Raw genomic sequence first — 19,631 nt, 5'->3', positions numbered from 1 at the left:
AATATCTTTTAACATTTTTGACATTTATTAAATTGTTAGAGTAGTGCGGCTAACGACTTTTGCATATTAAATTTGTCTTGGACCTCAATTAATAACACTTTCACAATTTGTTTTCAAGGCTGCGTGGAAACCTTAAACGGCGCCAATAAAAATTCATAATTCCAACAACCCTTCAAGCTGTTTCGAGTGGCTACAAAAATTACACAAATATTTATTATAATAACCAAAAACAATCAATAAGTTTAAAAACATTATACAAAATTATTAACTGAAGCGCAATCAACAACAATACACAAAAAACAAAGCCATTCACTTTTAAAGAGCTAAAAAACGATTGACTCCAAAATTGCCATGTCAAAAAATGAAAGATAAAAAAAGAAAAAGAAGATGGAAAATAATAACTATTATGTTTTTTGGCTGAACAATGTTCGAGTAGACTAAATATTGAAAGTTGCAAGTAGCGCCATTAACCCAAACAAAACCATGTACCTGTGATCTTGTCTACAAGCAAAAAATAATTAATTATGCTATATATGCTCAAATTGGCAAATACAAAAGCGTAAATAATTAAATGATAACTAATTTTGTGTTTAAGCATTTGAGTAAAAGCAATGTTGTTTATACTCTAACTAAAAGTTTTAAGCAGGCAGTGCAGGTTTTTAATTTATATTTAAATGTATTATATTTATTTGTGCATTTTCATTATTTTTACATTTTTTAGTAAACTAATATTATTATTTGTACTTATTTAGCTTACTTACTTGACTTCAAGTAGCTGTAAGTTTAGTAAGTCTGTGTAAATAACAGTTACTTTTCAAAAATTTTCTGAGCAGCAAATGTTTTTGGCAACAACAACAACATGGCAATGATGATGATGAAGATTCGTGCCTGACTACCACGTGACGGTTTCCAGCTTGTTGAGGTTGTCGCTGCTGCTGTTGTTGTTGTTGCTGCTGCTGGTGTCGCTAGCAGCAGCAGCAGCAGCAGCGGCAGATCCGCGCGGTTTATGCATTTGCATTCATTATGTTTGACAACGTCGACGCGACCACAACGCCAGCGCATGACGCAGCTCCAACATTAGACAATCATTGGGATTCTATTCACATTTGTGTTGTTGCACAAGAATTATGCTTGCAATGTGGATTTGTGTACCAAGCTGTTAACACAAGTGCTGTAGCAACTTGAAATTTTGCTTGAATTCTCAGCAGATCGAACGTATTCAAAAGAAAAAAACATTAAACAATAAAATAGTTCAATACAAAATGTCATTGTGTCGTGTGTTGTTGCTGCTGTTGACGCTTGCTGCTGGTGTTTTTAGTGCGGAATTTCAAAGTACGGAACGCCATCATAAGGTGTGTAGTTAAATTTCAGGCTTTATGACAGCCATAAATAATAAATGCAAACCATTTAAAGAAACGTCAAATCTATCGTGAGCAAGTGCTGCCACATGCGGGTGGCAAGATACCCGACACTGCCTTTGAGACCGATCGCCTGTTTCTAAATCGTTTGCAGAAGGAGGGCATTGCTGTGCCCGATGGCATCGTGCCAGAGCAGCGCAATCCTCAGGTAAGCTACTTGCAGTCGCTGACTCCAAACTAAATTATGTAGCATCATTATGCCCACGCCCACGTCTATCAGGTCTATCAGTACTATAACAAGCCCATGCGCACCGTTTACCACATTGCACTTAGCTCTGATGGTCGCTACACGCCGCGAGAGGGACGCTATCACTATCGCCAGGTGCCCACCATAGAGACAACCTATCTCTATCCGCAGGCTGTGGGTCGCGCACATGTGCTGCTGCCGCCTAAGCATGCGCTGCCCGTCTATCGCCAGCTGCAGCTGCATAATCCGTTGCTCAATCAAATCAAATTCCAGCCCAAGAAGAGTAAGTTTTTATAACTTTTAACGCCTGGTTGCATTTACAACATTTGTGGATTGTGCAGTGCCCAATTTGCTGGAACTGGCGCCCACTGTGGGCAAGAGCCATGCCACTAGCTTCAGCTCATCCAAGGCGCAGTCTTATCAAAATGTGAATCTGTTGCATAGTCCACCTTTGTCGGCGTTTAAGAAAACGCCCGGTGGCAGCAAGACCTATTTGGATAGTTATGGCAAAACTCACGTAACTATGGACACATATAAATGATTTTTAGGCATAACTATTATTAAATGATTTTCTTTAATTTCAGCTTTTTAGCGAATTGGATGATTTGTTAAGGAAACTTGATTTGAATCCCGCAGCACAAAGCTTGTATTAGATATTTACATAAGTTATAGTTTAATTACAATTTCTTTAGAGCTTACGCTTCTAAATAATTCAGCATTCAATTGCTAACTAATTAATTATTTGCTTAGCATAGTTTAATTTCTTTCACTTTTACAATTGCAGAAATAGCTGCAACTATTTCTTTGCTTGCTAAATAAAATTGATACACGCCATAAATATATGCAATATGTTTATCTAATAGTTGCTTCAAGTTTCTTTAATAACCCAATGGGTCTGCAATTATTGGGGGAGGTGCCATATAAGGCCGAAAGCTTAGGCAAAAAGCAGCTTCCGAAACTCACAAAAACGAAAGTAACGAAGAGCAACTCAAGCCGAAAGCTAAAATACGAACCGCTTACTCTTGCTACACGGTAAAAAATATTAGTTTATTAATTATTAAAAGTTGCACTATTGTCATAACATATTTACACAAAAATCTATAAAAAATTGCCTACCAAACATTAACATGACATAATTTTACAACTCAACTAGTATTTTTTGCTGTGTACCCTTGAAAGCTGAATGTTGGCGTCTTAAGTGGAAAACTGCACTTTAGTTTCAGTGCGATTTTCAAACTGAACGCGTTCGGTTCATGTTTACTTAATTCCCAAAAAACTACCGAAACCAGATATCTTCGACAGTCTTGAGATGCTGAAGACATTTTCAACATTGTTGTTGCTGCTGGTGGCAGCAGCATTGGCCATCGAAGTGCAGGTAATTAATACTACAATTTGCCAAAGCCAGACAGCAGGGGGCGCCAGCAGTAGTTATTGACAATTAAGTGATGAGTATTGCTAATTAGGCTGTAAATCAAAGGGGTTAAAAAATGTTAAGTCAACGCCTATAATGCTGGCGGGGCATCTCTTTGGCCGCCGTCTAACTCTCCGCTACGTTCACTTTTGACCCAAAAATTGTAACATGCAATTGAAGCACACATACATGCACACACACAGACTACACACACATACACTACACACATGTTTAATTGTTTGCTAATAATGAGCGGGCGCCCGCTGCCACTTGGGGTTTTGGAGTCTGCTGAAACAGGTTTTAACTCGAGTTATGCAATCTGTAACATTTGATATGAATAAACCGCTATGTTTAGAGATTTGGACACCTGTACAATCCACCGCAGCCGGAGCACCATGTAGCGCGCCATGAGGAGAAACAAGATCTTAATAAGATTCCTGGCGTAGCTGGTGTTGATTATCCCATCTACCACGAAGTCCCGCATACTCAATTCAGTTGCCATAATGTGCCCGCCGTGCCGGGTATGTATGCCAATGTGGAAACTGGATGTCAAGCGTATCATGTGTGCCACGACGGACGCGAAGGACATCAGGGTGCTTCATTCCTTTGCACAAACGGCACTATATTTAATCAAAAGGAGTTTGCTTGCGATTGGTGGTATAATGTCAAGTGCGAGGAGGCCACCAGTTTTTATCAGTAAGTATAAACAAATACGAGTTGCTTTAAGTTATGATAATATATTTGTATTTATAGTTTGAATGCCGATCCTGAGCACAATCCTTATGTGCCAAAGAAGAAACCTGAGCTGGAACATGCTCATGAGCTGCACGATCCGCATCACGCTGCTGGATTTTTAATACACGCCTAATTACCCTTTTACTTTCACTTGCTTTCTCTTTCACCTGTAAATAGTTAACATAAATTGTTTTGCTAAAAATTACCATAGATAATTTAATAAATTTGTAGAGCTCCCTTTGAAAACTATTTTTTGAACATGATAATTTTTTGGCGCTTTTAATGTACATACATTTAACAACACTGTTTGGCACAGACAGACGAATCGATTTTAGCAACAAGCAATCTGTTGGAAGAATTATTGTGCTGCTGTTTGATAATTTTAATACCTGACAACAAATAATTAATGCCAGTTAGCTATGGCCCAAAAAGATTCTAATGGGGTCATATACAATATAGTCAAAGATCCAGCCTTGGTACAGAATCGCATATACTTAGGTATGTTTTGCCTTTCAAAGAATTCAAAGTTTTGACTAACGTTATACTTTTGTTTAGGTAACTTGCCCCTATGCTCACGAGAAGAACTGGAGAACATTTGTCATCCATATGGTAAAGTGTTGGGCTCCTTGGTTCAGAAGAAATTTGGTTTTGTACAATTCGAAAGCGAGGAAGAAGCCAACAAATGTGCGGCGGCGCTTAACAGATCTTCATTTAAGTCGAATTACTTGACAGTGCGCAATGCTGGCCTAAAGCTAAAGGAGGCCAATACGACTGCCAAGAAGACTTTAACTGTACAGGGCGTAATGCCAGGTGCCGCTACCGCTGCCGCTGCACCAATAAACGATTGTGAAATCATTGTGGTAAATCGCAATAATACGTAAGTAGTTGTCCGCTTATTAAGGATCGAACTTATATACAGGATTCTCTTCATAGCAAATACGCCGAGATCGTGGAGGATAACCTTAGGCAAGTTGGCATGCGCGTAGATGTGCTGTTTCCCAATGAGGATGTCACACTTGAGCACGTGTTGAGTAATATTGCGGCACGAGGCTGTCTGTATGCTGTGCTAGTTAGTCCAGAGAATGAGGTTTTCCAGAGTATTACTGTTAACATTCTACAGGGCGTGCTTGCCGAGCATCGAAATATGCCACTGAATGATGCCATAACATTGATGACTACAGAATTTTTCTTGAAAAAGCAACGTGTTGCAGAAGGTTCGGTTGAACGACGACATCCGGGTCGCTTGCAGCAGTTAATTGAAATGCTGGCTGACAATCAGGAGCTAACGGCTTTGCAATATGAATGCATCATAAAGTATCTGAAGAAACAGCACGAGAAGCAGCTTAAGCTAGAACTGTGTCCAATTGGTAAGCTCAGAGCACCCGATCCAGAAATTGAGCTGAATAATGAATAATCCCCCGGTGACCGAAATACAGAGGGGGTCATGTATCCTACCTTTAAAGCAGCAAAAGCGGACAAAAGCTATGTTTCGAGATTTGGACTCCTGTACAAGTCACTGCAGCTGGAGTATCATGCGCCACGCCTGGCGTGGTTGGTCTCAATCACATTAATTTATTTAATTGTTTTATGTCAACTATGAGCAGTCGACAGTAAAAGAAAATGTTTAATATAAACTGCGGCATACTCAATTCAGTTGTCATAATGTGCTCGCCGTGCCAAATTGCAGGCCAGTGTGGAAATTGGCTGTCAAGCGTATCATGTGTGCCACGATGGACACGCGAAGGACATCAGGGTATAATATATTTATATTATGTATATCTTTAACCAGTAAAAGGTTTTCATAAATTGTTTGGCTAAAAATCATCATAAATAATTTAATAAAGTTGTAGAGTTCCCTTTGAAATCTATTATTTGAAATGACAATTTTTTGGCGCTTACATGATCGTTTAACAACACTGTTTGTCAGTGACAGCAGTATTGATTTTAACAACAAGCAATTTGTTGGACCAATTATTTTGCTGCTTTTTTGATAATTATAATACATCAATACAAATAATTAATGCTAGCTAGCTATGGCGCAAAGAGATACTAATGGGGTCAACTACAATATAGCCAGAGATCCAACCTTGGTAAAAAATCGCATATTCTTAGGTATGTTTTGCCTTTCAAAGAGTTCAACGTCTTTACTTACGTTTTGCATTTGTTTAGGTAACTTGCCTGCATGCACGCGAGAAGAGCTGGAGAGCATTTGTCATCCATATGGTAAAGTATTGGGCTCCTTGGTTCAGAAGAATTTTGGTTTTGTACAATTCGAAAGCGAGGAAGTAGCCAACAAATGTGCGGCGGCGCTTAACAGATCTTCATTTAAGTCAAATTGCTTGACAGTGCGCAATGCTAGCCTCAAGCCAAAGTTGCCCAATACGGCTGCCAAGAAGAATCTTCCCCAATCGCCTTTAACTCTACAGGGCGTAATGCCAGGTGCCGCCACTGCTGCCGCTGCACCAATAAACGATTGTGAAATCATTGTGGTAAATCGTGATAATACGTAAGTAGTTGTCTGTTTGTAAAGGACCTAAATTATATACAGACTTCCCTTCATAGCAAATATGCCGAGATCGTGGAGGATAACCTTAGGCAAGTTGGCATGCGCGTCGATGTGCTGTTTCCCAATGAGGACGTCATGCTTGGGCAGGTGCTGAGCAATATTTCGGCACGAGGCTGTTTGTACGCTGTGCTAATTAGTCCACAGCATGAGGCTCTCCAGAGCATTACTGTAAACATTCTATATGGCGTGCCTGCGGAACATCGCAATATGCCACTGAATGATGCACTCACATTGATAACCACAGACTTTCGCTTGAAAAAGCAACGCGATGAGGTGGGTCCAGCTCAACGACGACATCCGGATGCAATGCAGCAATTAATTGAAATGCTGTCTGACAATCGTCCACTAACGGCTTTGCAATATGAATGCATCATCAAGTATTTGGAGGAACAGCGCGATGAGCAGCGTAAGCTAGAGCTGGGTGACGCCAGTGTCATTGCTAAGCTTAAAGCGCCCGATCCAGAAATTGAGCTGCAAAAGAAGATTCTAACCATAATAAATAATCCCCCGGTGACCGCAATACAGAGTGAGCTCATGTATCCCACCTTTGAGGAAGCAAAAGCGGACAAAAGGCTTATGGAGCTTCTTCAGGATGGACGTGTAATGAACGCACTCAAGACTATTTACAGCTCGGATCTAGTACAAACCGTCTCACAACATATAATAGAATAGAACAAAACATTAATTTATTCAGCACTTTAATTTAACAAATACAATTATGGCCACGAGCGTTTGGCCTCATGTCCTTCGTACTTGCGTCGGTATTTAAGGCCAGTAACTAGCGTAGAGCTCTTGGGGAAAGCTGATTTTCCATTGAATTTGGTATCTGTGTCGGGATGGAAGCGCAGATATTCATGCTGAATGTGCAAGTTCTCTGGCAACTCAATACGCTTCAGTGCATCCAACGGCACAGTGGTATCAACTGGCTTCTCATAGAAAGCAACAACATCAGCAATTGTGTTTATCTCGTGCACTTGTGAATTAGGCACACCATGCTTTAGCTCCTCAAAACAGGCGGACAGCAATTTGAACTTGTCCTCCAATTCTGTGAGCTTCTGCTGGTCACCACCACTCTTGTTTAGCTGCAAGGCGGCGGCTATAGCACGCACACGCTCCGCTGCATCTTTGGGTGGTGCATATGGCTTATGTGGACGCAGAAATCTAGAAGCAATGTGTTCAGTAGATCTTTGAGTCATATGAGATTTCAATATTTACCCTTTCGAGGCAATTGATTCACCAACCGCGGCTAGGGTATTGGTCTTTTGCTGCTTGGCAGTAGCATAGCATCGCTGCAGTCTAGCGGCAATCTGTAATAGCAACATTTTGTTCATATTTGATGCCAATAAGGTATGTTTAAGTAGTTTTTACTCACAATTTGTTTTACAAAAATACCTTTACGTAAATTCACCGCTGCCATTATTCAAGTGCTGCAAAGTGTTTAAATGAAAACGTTACGGACACTGCACATTTGAAGCTGTCAAAAAAAAAAGAAAAGTATTCGATATTACTACTGATTTAATAACTATATATTTTAACTTAAATGTAGCAAAATAGCAATAAATTAATCATTACTGTCTTTGAAACGAGGCTGAGACAGTAGTAAATTTATACTGCAGGTCTTATCGATATATCTATAAAGTAAGTGAGGAAGATGTTCAAATAGCCTTTCAGAGAGCGCAGTGGCTCCCAAACTTTACAGATCAGCTGTGGTTTGTTTATGTCTCTTATATTTGACCAATAGGTGGCGTTATTTTGTAGCACTTACCATCGGGTTTGACATCATTTGATTTATATTTCAAAATTTAATATTAACTCGTAGATATCTTAATTTCTTAGAGGGTCGCAATTAGAGGAATTGTTTATATTTTCCTTACAAGCAATAACAGCTCACTATGGCAGGAAATGAGCGTGCGTAAGACATGAGTGTAATTAGGAAATGAGCGTTAATAAACTTGCTGATCAGCTGTGGTTTATTTACATTTGTTTTTTCCATTCGACCAATAGGTGGCCCTGCTTACATTTCTATTTTTTTCTGGCCACACAGCACGTAATAATGTTCAACACTTAGCCACATTGCCAACCAAATATCGATGTATGCGATAGTTTCGATATTTCACTCTTTTTTGGCAACTCTGTCCATGTGTCATCTTTCGTCTCTTTCTTTTTCCGGTCGCCGAAATGGTACGACGCAAGAAATGTTAAAAGCCAAAAAATAATTTGTAAACATCTCATAAAATAGTGCAAAATATTTTTTGTTCTTTGAAAAACATGAACTATGTTGTCACAGCGCAGCAGTTGGTAATAATATTTGCTTTGTCTTGCAGGGTATTGATATCAACCACAAGTACGATCGCAAGGTTCGCAGAACCGAACCCAAATCCCAGGATGTTTACCTACGCTTGCTCGTCAAGGTGACTATAACAAAAATCAATCGGATTTATCAATGGATAAACTAATTTCTTGTGTATGTGTGTGTAATTTACAGTTGTACCGTTTCCTGCAACGCCGTACAAACAAGAAGTTCAACCGTATCGTTCTGAAGCGTTTGTTCATGAGCAAAATCAATCGGCCACCAATGTCGCTGCAGCGCATCGCTCGCTTCCACAAGGTCGCCAAGCAGCCCGAGTCCACTGTTGTGGTCGTTGGTACCGTTACCGATGATGCCCGCCTTTTGGTGGTCCCCAAGATGTCGGTGTGCGCCCTGCACGTCACCCAGACGGCTCGCGAGCGCATCCTGAAGGCTGGCGGTGAGGTTATGACCTTCGACCAGTTGGCTCTGCGTTCGCCCACCGGCAAGAACACTCTGCTCTTGCAAGGCAGACGTACTGCTCGCACTGCCTGCAAGCACTTTGGCAAGGCACCTGGTGTGCCACACTCGCACACGCGCCCCTATGTGCGCTCTAAGGGACGCAAGTTTGAACGTGCTCGTGGTCGTCGTTCCAGCTGCGGTTACAAGAAGTAAACAAACAGCGAGTGAAACAGTTGGACGGACGCTTTTTGGTTAAGATGAAACACATTTGTCAAAAGGATAAGATTGCGCTAATCGTGGCAATAAAGATATTTTATTCCAAAAAGTGAAACTAAACTATTGTATATACAATCATAAGAGGCTTATATAGTCTCCTAGTGCAAGTGCGTGCTCCAGTAATTTATAAGTGGCTGATCCTGCGGCTGTATGCCTAGAACATTTTTCAGTTTGGCCTGCACACTCCCCGACTTGGCATGATTTAAGCAGATGACTTTGCTGCGAAAACAAAATATGATTAAATGTTAGAAGTGCACACGGCTTAATAAGATTAGCTTACTTTTTCCACTCTTCGATAAGCACTTTGGTCTGTTTGTTGAGCACCAGTTCGGTAAACGTTTTATCCTCCACTGCCTTGACAGCTTTCATCAGCTTTACCATGAGATCGGGCACTGGCAAAAACAAGAACAGTTTTAAACTAAAGCTAATACTTGGATCAAATATTTACTAACATTTTCGCGGCAATTCGCCTGGCCACTTGACGGAAACAGCATCATTTCCATTTATATGTTTTTCTAGAAAGTCCACACGATAGACCGTGCTGCTTGCTATGGGCACCGCTATGTCATTGGATACGGATATAATCTTGTACTCGGAGCTTATCGAGTGCTGATGCTGTGCATCAATGCGCATTAGATTGTGCATTGGCTCAGGCAACAGCTTCTTCAGGCACACCATGAAATGAAACGTGCGCTCCGGTGCACCACGCACTATGATCTTCACGCCAGTCAGCGCGCAATAACAAATGGTGGCAAAGTCTTCTTTGCGCAGCACGTTTTTGATAAGACGCAGCGAAAGAAAATCATCATCGCCTAGGTTTTCCTCATACATCTGTATCATGGGCAAAGTGGAGCTGTTGTACGTCAAGCGCTGGGCGGGCGGTCGGGTGCTGCTCTGTGGTGGCAGCCAAGGAAGATTACCAAAGGTAACATGCTCGGTAAGAAAACGCGAGCCAGCCAGCAATATCCAGGCAAAGTGTGAATGCAGCTGGGCAAATACATGCTCCTCGCCTGTTAACTCCAGCAGAGAACGCGGTGTTGGCGTGAGAAACTGTGCGCCCGATAAGCGCCGCTGTCGTGCCGAGTACTGCACCTCTTCAGCCTCCTTGGTCCGCTGTGCTCCCGCCTGCAGTTCACTGGACACTTTACGCAAATGCTCCGCCAGAAAGGGTTTGGTATTCAGCAAAAAATACTTATCCTTCATGAGCACAATTATGGAGAAGAGCTGATAGTAGCCACGTGCTTGCAGATCACTCACGCGAAATGTGTGACTAAGTATGTGTCCGCGTGTGGAGTCGCCAAAAAATACAAAGCCTCCATCGCCATCTCTGTTGGTATTTATCTCACAGCTCAAACTGCGCACAGCTGCCTGCTTGATCAGCGTAGCAACCTCCGGCAGTGCAGCCACTCTGGTACTCACAAATGAAGCACCACTTTCTGTATCTTTGCTGTAAATAGCATTGTTATTGTTGCGTCCCAGCGTATAGTTGCAGGCTGAACAAGTTTTTTGCGCTTGTTGCTCCAGTTGCAGAACGTCCTCAATTTTGGTGTCGCGTAGCGTTTGAGTGCAAAAAATTGCGCAAGGCCCATGCGCCTCGCAAAAATGGCATAAAGCAATCACAGCGTTCATCTAATGTTGTTGTTTTGGCGACTTTCGCCTTTGTTTACAATACAAAAAATAATCCTGGTTTTCACTCACGCGCTTGTTATTATTAGCGTTCAGTATGACCAAGTGCTTGCAATTAAAAAATGCACACAAGTTTTAACGATAACTTGACATCGATAAGTTGGCAAATCAGTTCGCAATGTTTCAAAAGCATTAGCGCTTACCTTTTATTTGTGGAAAAAAGCTTTGGAAATAAAGCAAGCAATGTCTCTTTAAAATAGTATTATATTATTTTTTAATCAATTTGTATCACACTGTAGAGCCACAACACTTCACTCTTTTAGTAGTAAATGGCACTATTGAGGAAAATCGGTGAGAAATCCACCTATTGATAATATGTATACTTATGGATAAGAAGTAAACTTATAATATAATTGCTTATTATTATTTGTTTATGTAAGTTAAACGTAACGTTAACGTTATTAGAAAATATTGCTCATTTCCAACTAGCAGATAGAATTTTTAAAATTTATCAACTAGTTATTTATACATGATCCATCTTTAGTTCATCGATGCTGCTGCCTTCGGCTTGTGCCTTTTGCGCATAATAACCATCATAGGAGCTTTGAACCTTTCCAATTTCCTGCTGCTGCTGCAAGTTATGTAGCTGTTCATAGGCGGCCTCTTGTATTTTGAGACGTTCCATGTCTGCACGGCGCTTAGCTTCATTCTCCTCAAACTGTTGTGCCTGGAGCTCGGCTGACGCTGCTGCACGCTCCGCGGCAGCCTCCTGGTACTCGTCATATGAATGTAGATTCTTATCGGTGGCCTCAATTTTATGCAGATTTGAAAGCTGCTCCTTGGCCGCTTCGGCAATTTCTTTACGCTTCGCTTCGGCCTGGCGCCTGGCCTCGCGTTTACTGCGCTCCTGCTCCTCCAGTTCTTCGCGCGCAGCATAAAACTTGGATGTGATGACAGGCGGACGGTTTTCATGGGTGCGCTGATGTCGCTTCAGCGCTGTCTCTTGGCGAAAGTGTGTACCGCACGTTTTGCATTCAAACGGCTTCTCACCCGTGTGTATCCATTCGTGATGTCGCAGTGTCTGCGCTTTAGCGAATCGCTTGGGACAGAAGCGACAAGCGAAATCCTTAACCTTCTCGTGTATGATTTTATAATGACGCTTCATGTTGCCAATATTATTAAACCCTTGACCACAGCCGGGACAAATGTGTTTACCTTCCTTTTTGGTAAAGTTGACCTGCGGCGACCACGAGGGCACTGACACTGAAGGTATAGGATTAACAGCGGTGCCCGCTAGCTGCGATATATCTACACGCTGCACACGTCGTGGATCTTTGGGTATGGTGGCCACCGACTCAGCGCATACCTTGAGCAATTCATCGGCAGCATTTTGAGACACAATGCCCTCCGCAGTTTCCACAGCTGGGGTTACAACTGTCACTGCTACAGGCAGTAACTCAGCCCCAGTCGAGGGAGAGGCACCTTCACCGATTTCCACTTGACGCTGACGATACGTTTCAATCGCGCGTAGCACGCGCTTCTCGTGCGTCTTTAGATGCTTCGTGAGACTCTTGGGATACAGGAATTTCTTCCCGCAGACCTTGCATTCGCAGCGCTTCTCGCCCGTGTGCGTCATCTCGTGTATTTTGCAAGCGTGTGATTTGCCAAAGGTTTTGCCACAATACTGGCAGGCATAGTTCTTAATCTTCTCGTGCACAATCTTGATGTGGTTGGCCAGACTCTGTTTATTGTGAGAGGCATGTTCACAGATGTGACACTTGAACTTCTTCTCCTGCGTATGCGTTAGTATATGTGTGTTCCACTCTTGACGCGTGGTCTTACCCACTCCACAATAGGGACACACATAGTTCTTGATACCGGCATGGCGCATTAAATGATCCTTGAGCGCGCTGTTGATCACAAAGCGTTTGCCGCATATGTTGCACGGGAAGGGCAGCTCCTTACCATCGTGCTTGTACATATGTTTCTTCAGCGCCATGGGACAGCGGAACACTTTCTCACACTCTGTGCACGGATAATCCCTGGGCGGCGCCGCTGCCTTGGTTATATTGTGTGCCTTTTTCAAATGGAACGTTAAAAGACGTATACGCGGGAACGTCTTACCACAACCCTCAACGCTGCAGGCGTGAACCTCGGAGAGTTCGGCGTGTGCATGATCTACGTGTAGGCGAAGGCCACCTGCCGTCGTAAAACCCTTGCGACAGCTTTCAACTTTACATTGGAAAGGCAACAGATCATTATGATGCTTCATGTGCTCCTCATAACGAATAGCTTTCTTAAACTTCTGATGGCAAATGTGGCAGTCGATGATGCGATGGAGATGTTTCTCTGCGGCAGGAATACGTTTTCGTCTCGTCTTTGATTTGACAGTATCTTCATCTGTCCCGGAGTTTGAGTCCTGCTGCTCCTTTTCATCTGTACACTTCTTTTCACGTAAGCGTTGCGCCAATGGCATGTCATCGTCGTCATCGCTGCTGTTGGGATCAAAGTCTATATCATGTTCATTATCAACATCATTAGCGTCTTCAGTTGAGCTTTCTATAGAGGATTCATCGCCAAATATATGTAATATGCCAGCCTCGTTGTCGGTGTCCGCTTTTACTTGCTTTTCCACTAGTTCAGCTTCTTTGTCTACATGCTCCAGCATTTTAAACACATCCTCTTCATTCTCAATAATCTCCATTTTGTGATTTAGCAGAGGATCATAATTTATGCGTTCCTCTTCTTCGCATGCCAATTCCGCATCCTTCGCTCCACCGACATTCATTATATCAAAGTTATCAATCGGGTTAACGTGCGTTTGCAACCGAGTTACATATTTGTTGGCAACCATTTCTTGAAATCGCTGCACTGAGTCCACACAGATTTTCTGAAAGTCGTGCAGATCATTAAGCCGGGTGTAGCAGCTGGTGCATAGATTTGTTGGAAAGCCGTCCTGTTGTTCCACTGACAGAGAGGTGCATACACATAGCTTCTTGGCCAGGCCTGGCACCACAAATAGGCCGTATGCAGCATCGTTCTCCAAGTGGTTTAGGCAGATGCGGCATATTGTATGTATGGAGTATGCCTCCCGCTCATTCATCATCCAATTGTTATGAATTTACTTGTTTAATAATAAAATTATTGCGGAGAAAAACTTTGTGCTCAGACAGAACACGAGTACTCGAAGTCGACTATCGGTTACTTTTCATGTGCATCGATAGTTTTTGATGAATGAGAATACCCCATTTTGGTGTCTCTAGTTAGTTGAAATATATATTCAAACCCCAGTTATAATTTTTTAAATAGTTATATATAATTTATTATACAGTTTAATGAACATATATATGTATGAAAAATACTGAAACTAAGATTGTTGGGTAATCTTGGGAAGGATTTGATGTGTTAAAAAAAAAAATAACTAGACTTAAACGTGGTCTATCTTAAACACATCAGGGCTAATACCCTCAGCCTTTGCCTTTTCCTCAAAAAAATTGTCATATGTTTTCTTTTCGCTTGGTTGTTGTTGCTGTAGCTCATTTAATTGCCTTATTTGCTCATACGCAGCCTCTTGAATCCTTTGAAGTTCGGCTTCTGCTTTGCGTTTTCTCTCGTTCTCCTCGATTTCTTGAGCCAACAGAGCAGCAGTAGCGGCTGCACTTTCAGCTGCCAGATCCTTGCAATCCTCGAAATTTAATGAAACATTTTTAGATTCCCGCTTTTTTGTTTCTTTTGGTTGTTTTGGTGGTTTTGGGGGCTTATTGTGGATTTTTAAATGGGTCTGCAAGTTCAACTTCTGCCGGAAATACTTTCCACATATTGTGCACTCGAATGGCTTCTCGCCTGTGTGGATTAACTCATGATTGCGTAGCGTGTGAACTTTGGCAAATCGTTTTGGACAAAAGCGACAAGCTTGATCCTTGATCATCTCATGCATGTTCCTGTAGTGCATTTTCAAATTGTTCTTGTGATTGAAGCCTCGGTTACAAGCAGGGCATATGAACTGATCATTTATCTTAGTTAGCTCAATCGATACAAATGGTATGGGGTTGACAACAGTGCCTGCTAGCTCTGCTCTGTCCACGTGTTCCAGTCTGTTCGGACTGTTATAAGGCTTAGGAGGGGGCACAGGCTTGGGCTTCTTCTCTTTTGGTGGCCTTATCCGTTCACGTTTAATAGTAGTTTTGGGCTTGGCCGTAGGCTTCTCGGATTTAGGCTTAGTTTTAATCACAGGTCTTTCGTAATTCTCATGGCCCTGTAAATGTTTAACCAGGCTTTGCTTGGTTGCATAAGAGAATCCACAAACTGTACAAGGATAAGCTTTCTGCATTGAGTGTCGCGCTTCATGGACCCTTAACCCAGATGATTTCCCAAATGTCTTTCCACAAAGTTGACATGCATACTTTTTAATCTTTAGATGCACCACGTTGATATGGTTGGCCAGCGCCTGCTTGTTGTGGGACGAATGATTACACTGATTGCAGTGGAATTGCTTCACTCTAGTGTGCGTCAAGATATGTTTGTTTAATTCGGACTGCGTATATTTCCCCACACCGCAATGGGGGCACACAAAATTCTTTACACGCGCATGACGCAGTAAATGATCGCGCAATTCGCACTGAATGAAGAAACGTCTGGCACAAATTTCGCAGGCATAGGGAAGTTCCTCCCCGGTGTGCTTATACATATGCTTTTTGAGAGCCGTTGGGCACTGGAACACCTTGTCGCATTCTGAACAGGGGAACCTTTTTATTTTAGGCTTAATTATGTTGTGTTCCCTCTTCAAGTGGTTCGTTAGTTTGGTAGTGCGCGTGAATGTCTTATCGCAGCCTTCAACTGTGCACGGATAAGCTTTAACGAGCTCAGGGTGAGCATGCTCTACATGGAGGCGCAGCCCACCATTAGTTGTAAAGCCCTTTTTGCACGACTCCACCTCACATTGGAATGGTAGCAAATCGTTATGGTGCTTCATATGCTCTTCATAGCGATATGCCTTCTTAAACTTCTGATGGCAAACGTGACATTCGATTAGTGTATGTCGATGTCGTTCAGCTGCTGGAATGCGCTTACGTTTTGGTTTTGTGGTTCCCTTATTTGGCCCATCATCATTGTCATCATCATCATCTGAGTCGTCTTCATCTGAGGAGTCTGAGCTGGAAGAGTCGTCTGTTTCGCCTTTGATAGTATTTCTTTTGGCCTTTTGTTTCGCTTTGGCTCTAGTATTGCTGTATAAGCGTGAGAGCGGCATACCTTCGTCGGATTCACTGCTGTTGACCTCAAAATCCATATCTTCATCATCAGTGGCACTTTCGCTGTGAATTGAAGAGTTTTTATCCTCATCTTCTAGCTCTTTGTCGACATTCTCTATCATGTCTAACAAATGATCCTCGTCCTCAACAATCTCAACTTTAGTATTCAACAGTGGATCGAAATTGCAGTCATCCTCCTCCACGGCAGCTATATCTGTATCATGCGCTGCAACATTGAGTACATTAACGCAATTCATTGGAGGCGTATTGCAGACAAAGCAGTTATTCGCCACCATTTCGTTGAACTTCTGCACTGAGTCCACACACATCCTTTGAAAACAGTGCAAGTCATCAAGTTTGTTGTAACAACTGATGCATATATTTTCCGGAAATCCATCGTGCTGCTCCACTGAAAGAGAGGTGCATATACACAACTTTTTGGCCAAGCCTGGCACCATAAATAGACCATAGGCCGCGTCATTTTCCAACGTGTTCAGGCAGATGCGGCACAATGTGTGAATGGAGTGGGCACTCCGCTCATTCATTTCGCAATTTTTGTGAATTTATTTGTTCAATAATAAAATTAATGCTGAGAAAATTTTTATGCTGATGTGACTAGCAATACCATAATACCGACTATCGGTTACTTTTAGTGTGAATCGATAGTTGTCGATAAGTGACAAGAATACATTCTGGTGTCTCTAGCCATTTGAAAATGTGTAGTTACAAATAGAACATGCAGCCAACGGTTTAAGCCTTTTAAAATAGTTGATATCCTTATTTGAATGTAAGTTGCCATCCTAATTAATTTATTGTTATTAAATTGGTAAGCAATATGTACATGTAGTGTAGTGTAGTCTAAAGGATGTTCAGATCATTTATTTTGTCTCTCGGTAGGTCCTCAACTTAGTTAAGACAGTCTGTTTAATTATTTTTGACGGGGTTTATTAAACTATTTTATATGTTGTAATACAAAATTTATAATATACCGTGACTAAGGGGTAACCTAGAATATGTTAAACAGGATTGCATGTAGAAATATACATAAATAAATAAATTAGATCAGGGCTATGCCCTTTGGCCTTTGCCATTTCATTATTAAAATTCATGTAGGCCCTTAACTCCTTTAAGCCTCGTTCTCTATTTTGATTTTTATGTCGTTTTCAATCATTTCTTCACCATCCATTGTAGCTGAGGAGGTCGCAATATCAGCCGCCGGTACCTTGTTTTCCTCAAAATTTGGTGACACATTTGTATTTTCCTTCTTTGGTGCTTTTGGTGGCTTATTGTGCGTTTTTAAATGGGTCTGCAAGTTCAGCTTCTGACGAAACGCCTTTCCACATATGTTGCAATCAAATGGCTTCTCGCCTGTGTGGATTAATTCATGGTTGCGCAGCGTCTGCACAACGGCAAATCGCTTTGGACAAAAGCGACAAGCTTGATCTTTGACCTTTTCGTGTATGTTCCTGTAATGGATTTTCATATTGCTCTTGTGATTAAAGCCTCTGCCACAGCCAGGGCATATGAATTTATCACCTATTTTTGTGGCTCCTATAGATAGAAATGAAACTGGACTACCAACGGCGCCAGTTAGCTGTGGCACATCCACATGTTGGAGTTTGTTTGAACTTTGAGGCTGAGGAGATATCATAAGTTTTGGTTTATTGTCGTCTGCCAGTGGTGTTAATTGCTGATCTTCAATAGTTGTTGTGGGCTCCTCCTCCGTTGTCTCGGAATTCTCGTGAGTTTGTAAATGTCGAACTAAGCTTTTCTTAGCGGCATAGGAAATACCACAAATATTACAAACGTAAGCTTTCTCGTTTGTGTGTCGCGCTTGATGGGCTCTTAAGCTATATGGCTTGCCAAATGTTTTTCCACACTGCTGACAGACGTGCTTTTTAATCTTTAGATGCACCACTTTAACATGGTTATTTAGCGCATGCTTGCTGTAAGACGAATGATTGCACTGGCTGCAGTGAAACTGTTTTACTCTATTGTGAATTGCCACATGTTTGTTTAATTCAGACTGAGTGTATTTTCCGATGCCACAATGCGGGCATTCGTAATTCTTGATACCAGCATGGCGCAGTAGATGATCGCGCAACTCGGCTTGAATAAAGAAACGTTTGCCACAGTGCTCGCAGGCATTGGGAAACTCCTCTCCTGTGTGCTTATACATATGCTTCTTAAGTGCCGTTGGGCACTGAAACACCTTGTCACATTCTGGACACGGAAATTCTTTTATCTTCGGTTTTACTATGCTGTGCACATTCTTTAGGTGGTTCGTTAGCTTGTGGGTGCGCGTAAATGTCCTATCGCAGCCTTCAACTGTGCAGGGATACGCCTTGACGAGTTCAGGATGAGCGTGTTCCATATGCAGTCGTAACCCACCATTTGTTGTGAAGCTCTTTTTACAGGTCTCCACCTCGCACTGGAATGGTAGCAAATCGTTATGGTGTTTCATATGCTCTTCATAGCGAAATGCCTCCTTAAACTTCTGATTGCAAACGTGACATTCGATTAGTGTATGTCGATAGCGTTCAGGTACCGAGATGCGTTTTACTTTTGTGCTTCCCTTATCATTGTCATCACCTGAAGAATCATCTGTTTCGTCTTTATGAGTACTCTTTTCTGCCTTTTGTTTTGCTTTGGAAATAGCACTGTTGCGCAATTGTGATAGGACCATGTCTTGCTCGGATTCACTGCTGCTCACTTCAAAATCCACATTTCCATCATCAACGTCACCATCGCTATGAATAGAAGAACTTTTATCCTCGACCTGAAATTCTTTGTCTTCATTCTCAGAATTGTCTAATAAATGGTCCTCACTCTCAACTATTTCTATTTTGGTATTTAAACATGGATCAAAGTTGCAGTCGTATTCCTCCTCGGCTATATCTGTATCATGCGTTGCAACATTGAGTACATTAACGCAATTCATGGAGGGCGTATTATAATCAAAGCAGTTGCTGGCCACCATATCGTTGAACTTCTGCACTGAGTCCACGCACATCTTTTGAAAGTTGTGCAAGTCGTCAAGTTTGCTGAAACAACTGGTGCAAATGTTTTCTGGGAAACCATCGTCCAGTTCCACTGACAGAGAGGTGCATACACACAGTTTCTTGGCCAAGCCTGACACCAGGAATAGTCCATAGGCGGCATCATTTTCTAGGTGGTTCAGGCAGATGCGACATAACGTGTGTATGTAGTATGCTCTCCCTTCATCCATTTTACAATTGATATAAATTTAAGTTTTTCAAAATTGTTAAAACAACAATGTATCTCAATGAAGCAACACAATCCGATAAATAGAAAACGATTATTTTAAGTAGTTCAACGTGCACATCTCTATAACAGCTGATTATAAACATAAGCACCCGATGTGATTTGAAATTGGGCTCTTCAGCGATAGTG

General features: G+C 41.9%; 10 protein-coding genes across 10 annotated transcripts; 5 read left to right on the top strand and 5 right to left on the bottom strand.

Annotated features, from left to right (window-relative positions):
- Positions 1-1,090: 1,090 nt before the first annotated feature.
- Positions 1,091-2,309, top strand: LOC108598189 (CG32036). The gene is made up of 5 exons (XM_033293673.1): positions 1,091-1,352; positions 1,414-1,566; positions 1,639-1,888; positions 1,947-2,122; positions 2,190-2,309. The coding sequence occupies exons 1-5, from the start codon at positions 1,263-1,265 to the stop codon at positions 2,256-2,258; spliced, it is 738 nt and encodes a 245-aa protein (XP_033149564.1). The 5' UTR covers positions 1,091-1,262; the 3' UTR covers positions 2,259-2,309.
- A 590-nt stretch (positions 2,310-2,899) lies between these two features.
- On the top strand, positions 2,900-3,884 carry LOC117134618. Its single transcript, XM_033293674.1, has 3 exons — positions 2,900-2,980; positions 3,372-3,712; positions 3,770-3,884. The coding sequence occupies exons 1-3, from the start codon at positions 2,915-2,917 to the stop codon at positions 3,882-3,884; spliced, it is 522 nt and encodes a 173-aa protein (XP_033149565.1). The 5' UTR covers positions 2,900-2,914.
- A 233-nt stretch (positions 3,885-4,117) lies between these two features.
- Positions 4,118-5,527, top strand: LOC108599147. Its single transcript, XM_017985935.2, has 3 exons — positions 4,118-4,249; positions 4,307-4,628; positions 4,685-5,527. Exons 1-3 carry the CDS (start codon positions 4,171-4,173, stop codon positions 5,163-5,165), a joined length of 882 nt encoding a protein of 293 aa, XP_017841424.1. The 5' UTR covers positions 4,118-4,170; the 3' UTR covers positions 5,166-5,527.
- Positions 5,528-5,701: 174 nt separating this feature from the next.
- Positions 5,702-7,015, top strand: LOC108598720 (nuclear receptor coactivator 5). Its single transcript, XM_017985450.2, has 3 exons — positions 5,702-5,863; positions 5,921-6,257; positions 6,314-7,015. Exons 1-3 carry the CDS (start codon positions 5,785-5,787, stop codon positions 6,987-6,989), a joined length of 1,092 nt encoding a protein of 363 aa, XP_017840939.1. The 5' UTR covers positions 5,702-5,784; the 3' UTR covers positions 6,990-7,015.
- On the bottom strand, positions 6,979-7,796 carry LOC108598721 (39S ribosomal protein L50, mitochondrial). The gene is made up of 3 exons (XM_017985451.2): positions 7,690-7,796; positions 7,533-7,624; positions 6,979-7,478 (listed from the first exon to the last, which is right to left on the bottom strand). Exons 1-3 carry the CDS (start codon positions 7,732-7,734, stop codon positions 7,034-7,036), a joined length of 582 nt encoding a protein of 193 aa, XP_017840940.1. The 5' UTR covers positions 7,735-7,796; the 3' UTR covers positions 6,979-7,033.
- Positions 7,797-8,479: 683 nt separating this feature from the next.
- LOC108601083 (60S ribosomal protein L18) lies at positions 8,480-9,397 on the top strand. The gene is made up of 3 exons (XM_017988984.1): positions 8,480-8,498; positions 8,642-8,728; positions 8,803-9,397. The coding sequence occupies exons 1-3, from the start codon at positions 8,496-8,498 to the stop codon at positions 9,277-9,279; spliced, it is 567 nt and encodes a 188-aa protein (XP_017844473.1). The 5' UTR covers positions 8,480-8,495; the 3' UTR covers positions 9,280-9,397.
- LOC108601082 (folliculin) lies at positions 9,397-11,080 on the bottom strand. The gene is made up of 3 exons (XM_017988983.2): positions 9,795-11,080; positions 9,623-9,734; positions 9,397-9,561 (listed from the first exon to the last, which is right to left on the bottom strand). Exons 1-3 carry the CDS (start codon positions 10,969-10,971, stop codon positions 9,441-9,443), a joined length of 1,410 nt encoding a protein of 469 aa, XP_017844472.1. The 5' UTR covers positions 10,972-11,080; the 3' UTR covers positions 9,397-9,440.
- A 368-nt stretch (positions 11,081-11,448) lies between these two features.
- Positions 11,449-14,074, bottom strand: LOC108598612 (zinc finger protein 540). Its single transcript, XM_017985310.2, has one exon. It carries the CDS (start codon positions 14,072-14,074, stop codon positions 11,492-11,494), a length of 2,583 nt encoding a protein of 860 aa, XP_017840799.1. The 3' UTR covers positions 11,449-11,491.
- A 257-nt stretch (positions 14,075-14,331) lies between these two features.
- LOC108598190 (zinc finger protein 16) lies at positions 14,332-16,807 on the bottom strand. The gene has a single exon (XM_033293514.1). It carries the CDS (start codon positions 16,760-16,762, stop codon positions 14,396-14,398), a length of 2,367 nt encoding a protein of 788 aa, XP_033149405.1. The 5' UTR covers positions 16,763-16,807; the 3' UTR covers positions 14,332-14,395.
- A 370-nt stretch (positions 16,808-17,177) lies between these two features.
- On the bottom strand, positions 17,178-19,488 carry LOC108600450 (zinc finger protein 714-like). The gene has a single exon (XM_017988037.1). It carries the CDS (start codon positions 19,444-19,446, stop codon positions 17,344-17,346), a length of 2,103 nt encoding a protein of 700 aa, XP_017843526.1. The 5' UTR covers positions 19,447-19,488; the 3' UTR covers positions 17,178-17,343.
- Between the last annotated feature and the right edge of the window lie 143 nt (positions 19,489-19,631).

Source organism: Drosophila busckii, chromosome 3L, assembly GCF_011750605.1.
Source record: "Drosophila busckii strain San Diego stock center, stock number 13000-0081.31 chromosome 3L, ASM1175060v1, whole genome shotgun sequence".
NCBI lineage: Eukaryota > Metazoa > Arthropoda > Insecta > Diptera > Drosophilidae > Drosophila > Drosophila busckii.
The sequence above is the reverse complement of the archived record's forward strand: the minus strand, read 5'-3'. Positions and strand labels throughout refer to the sequence as shown.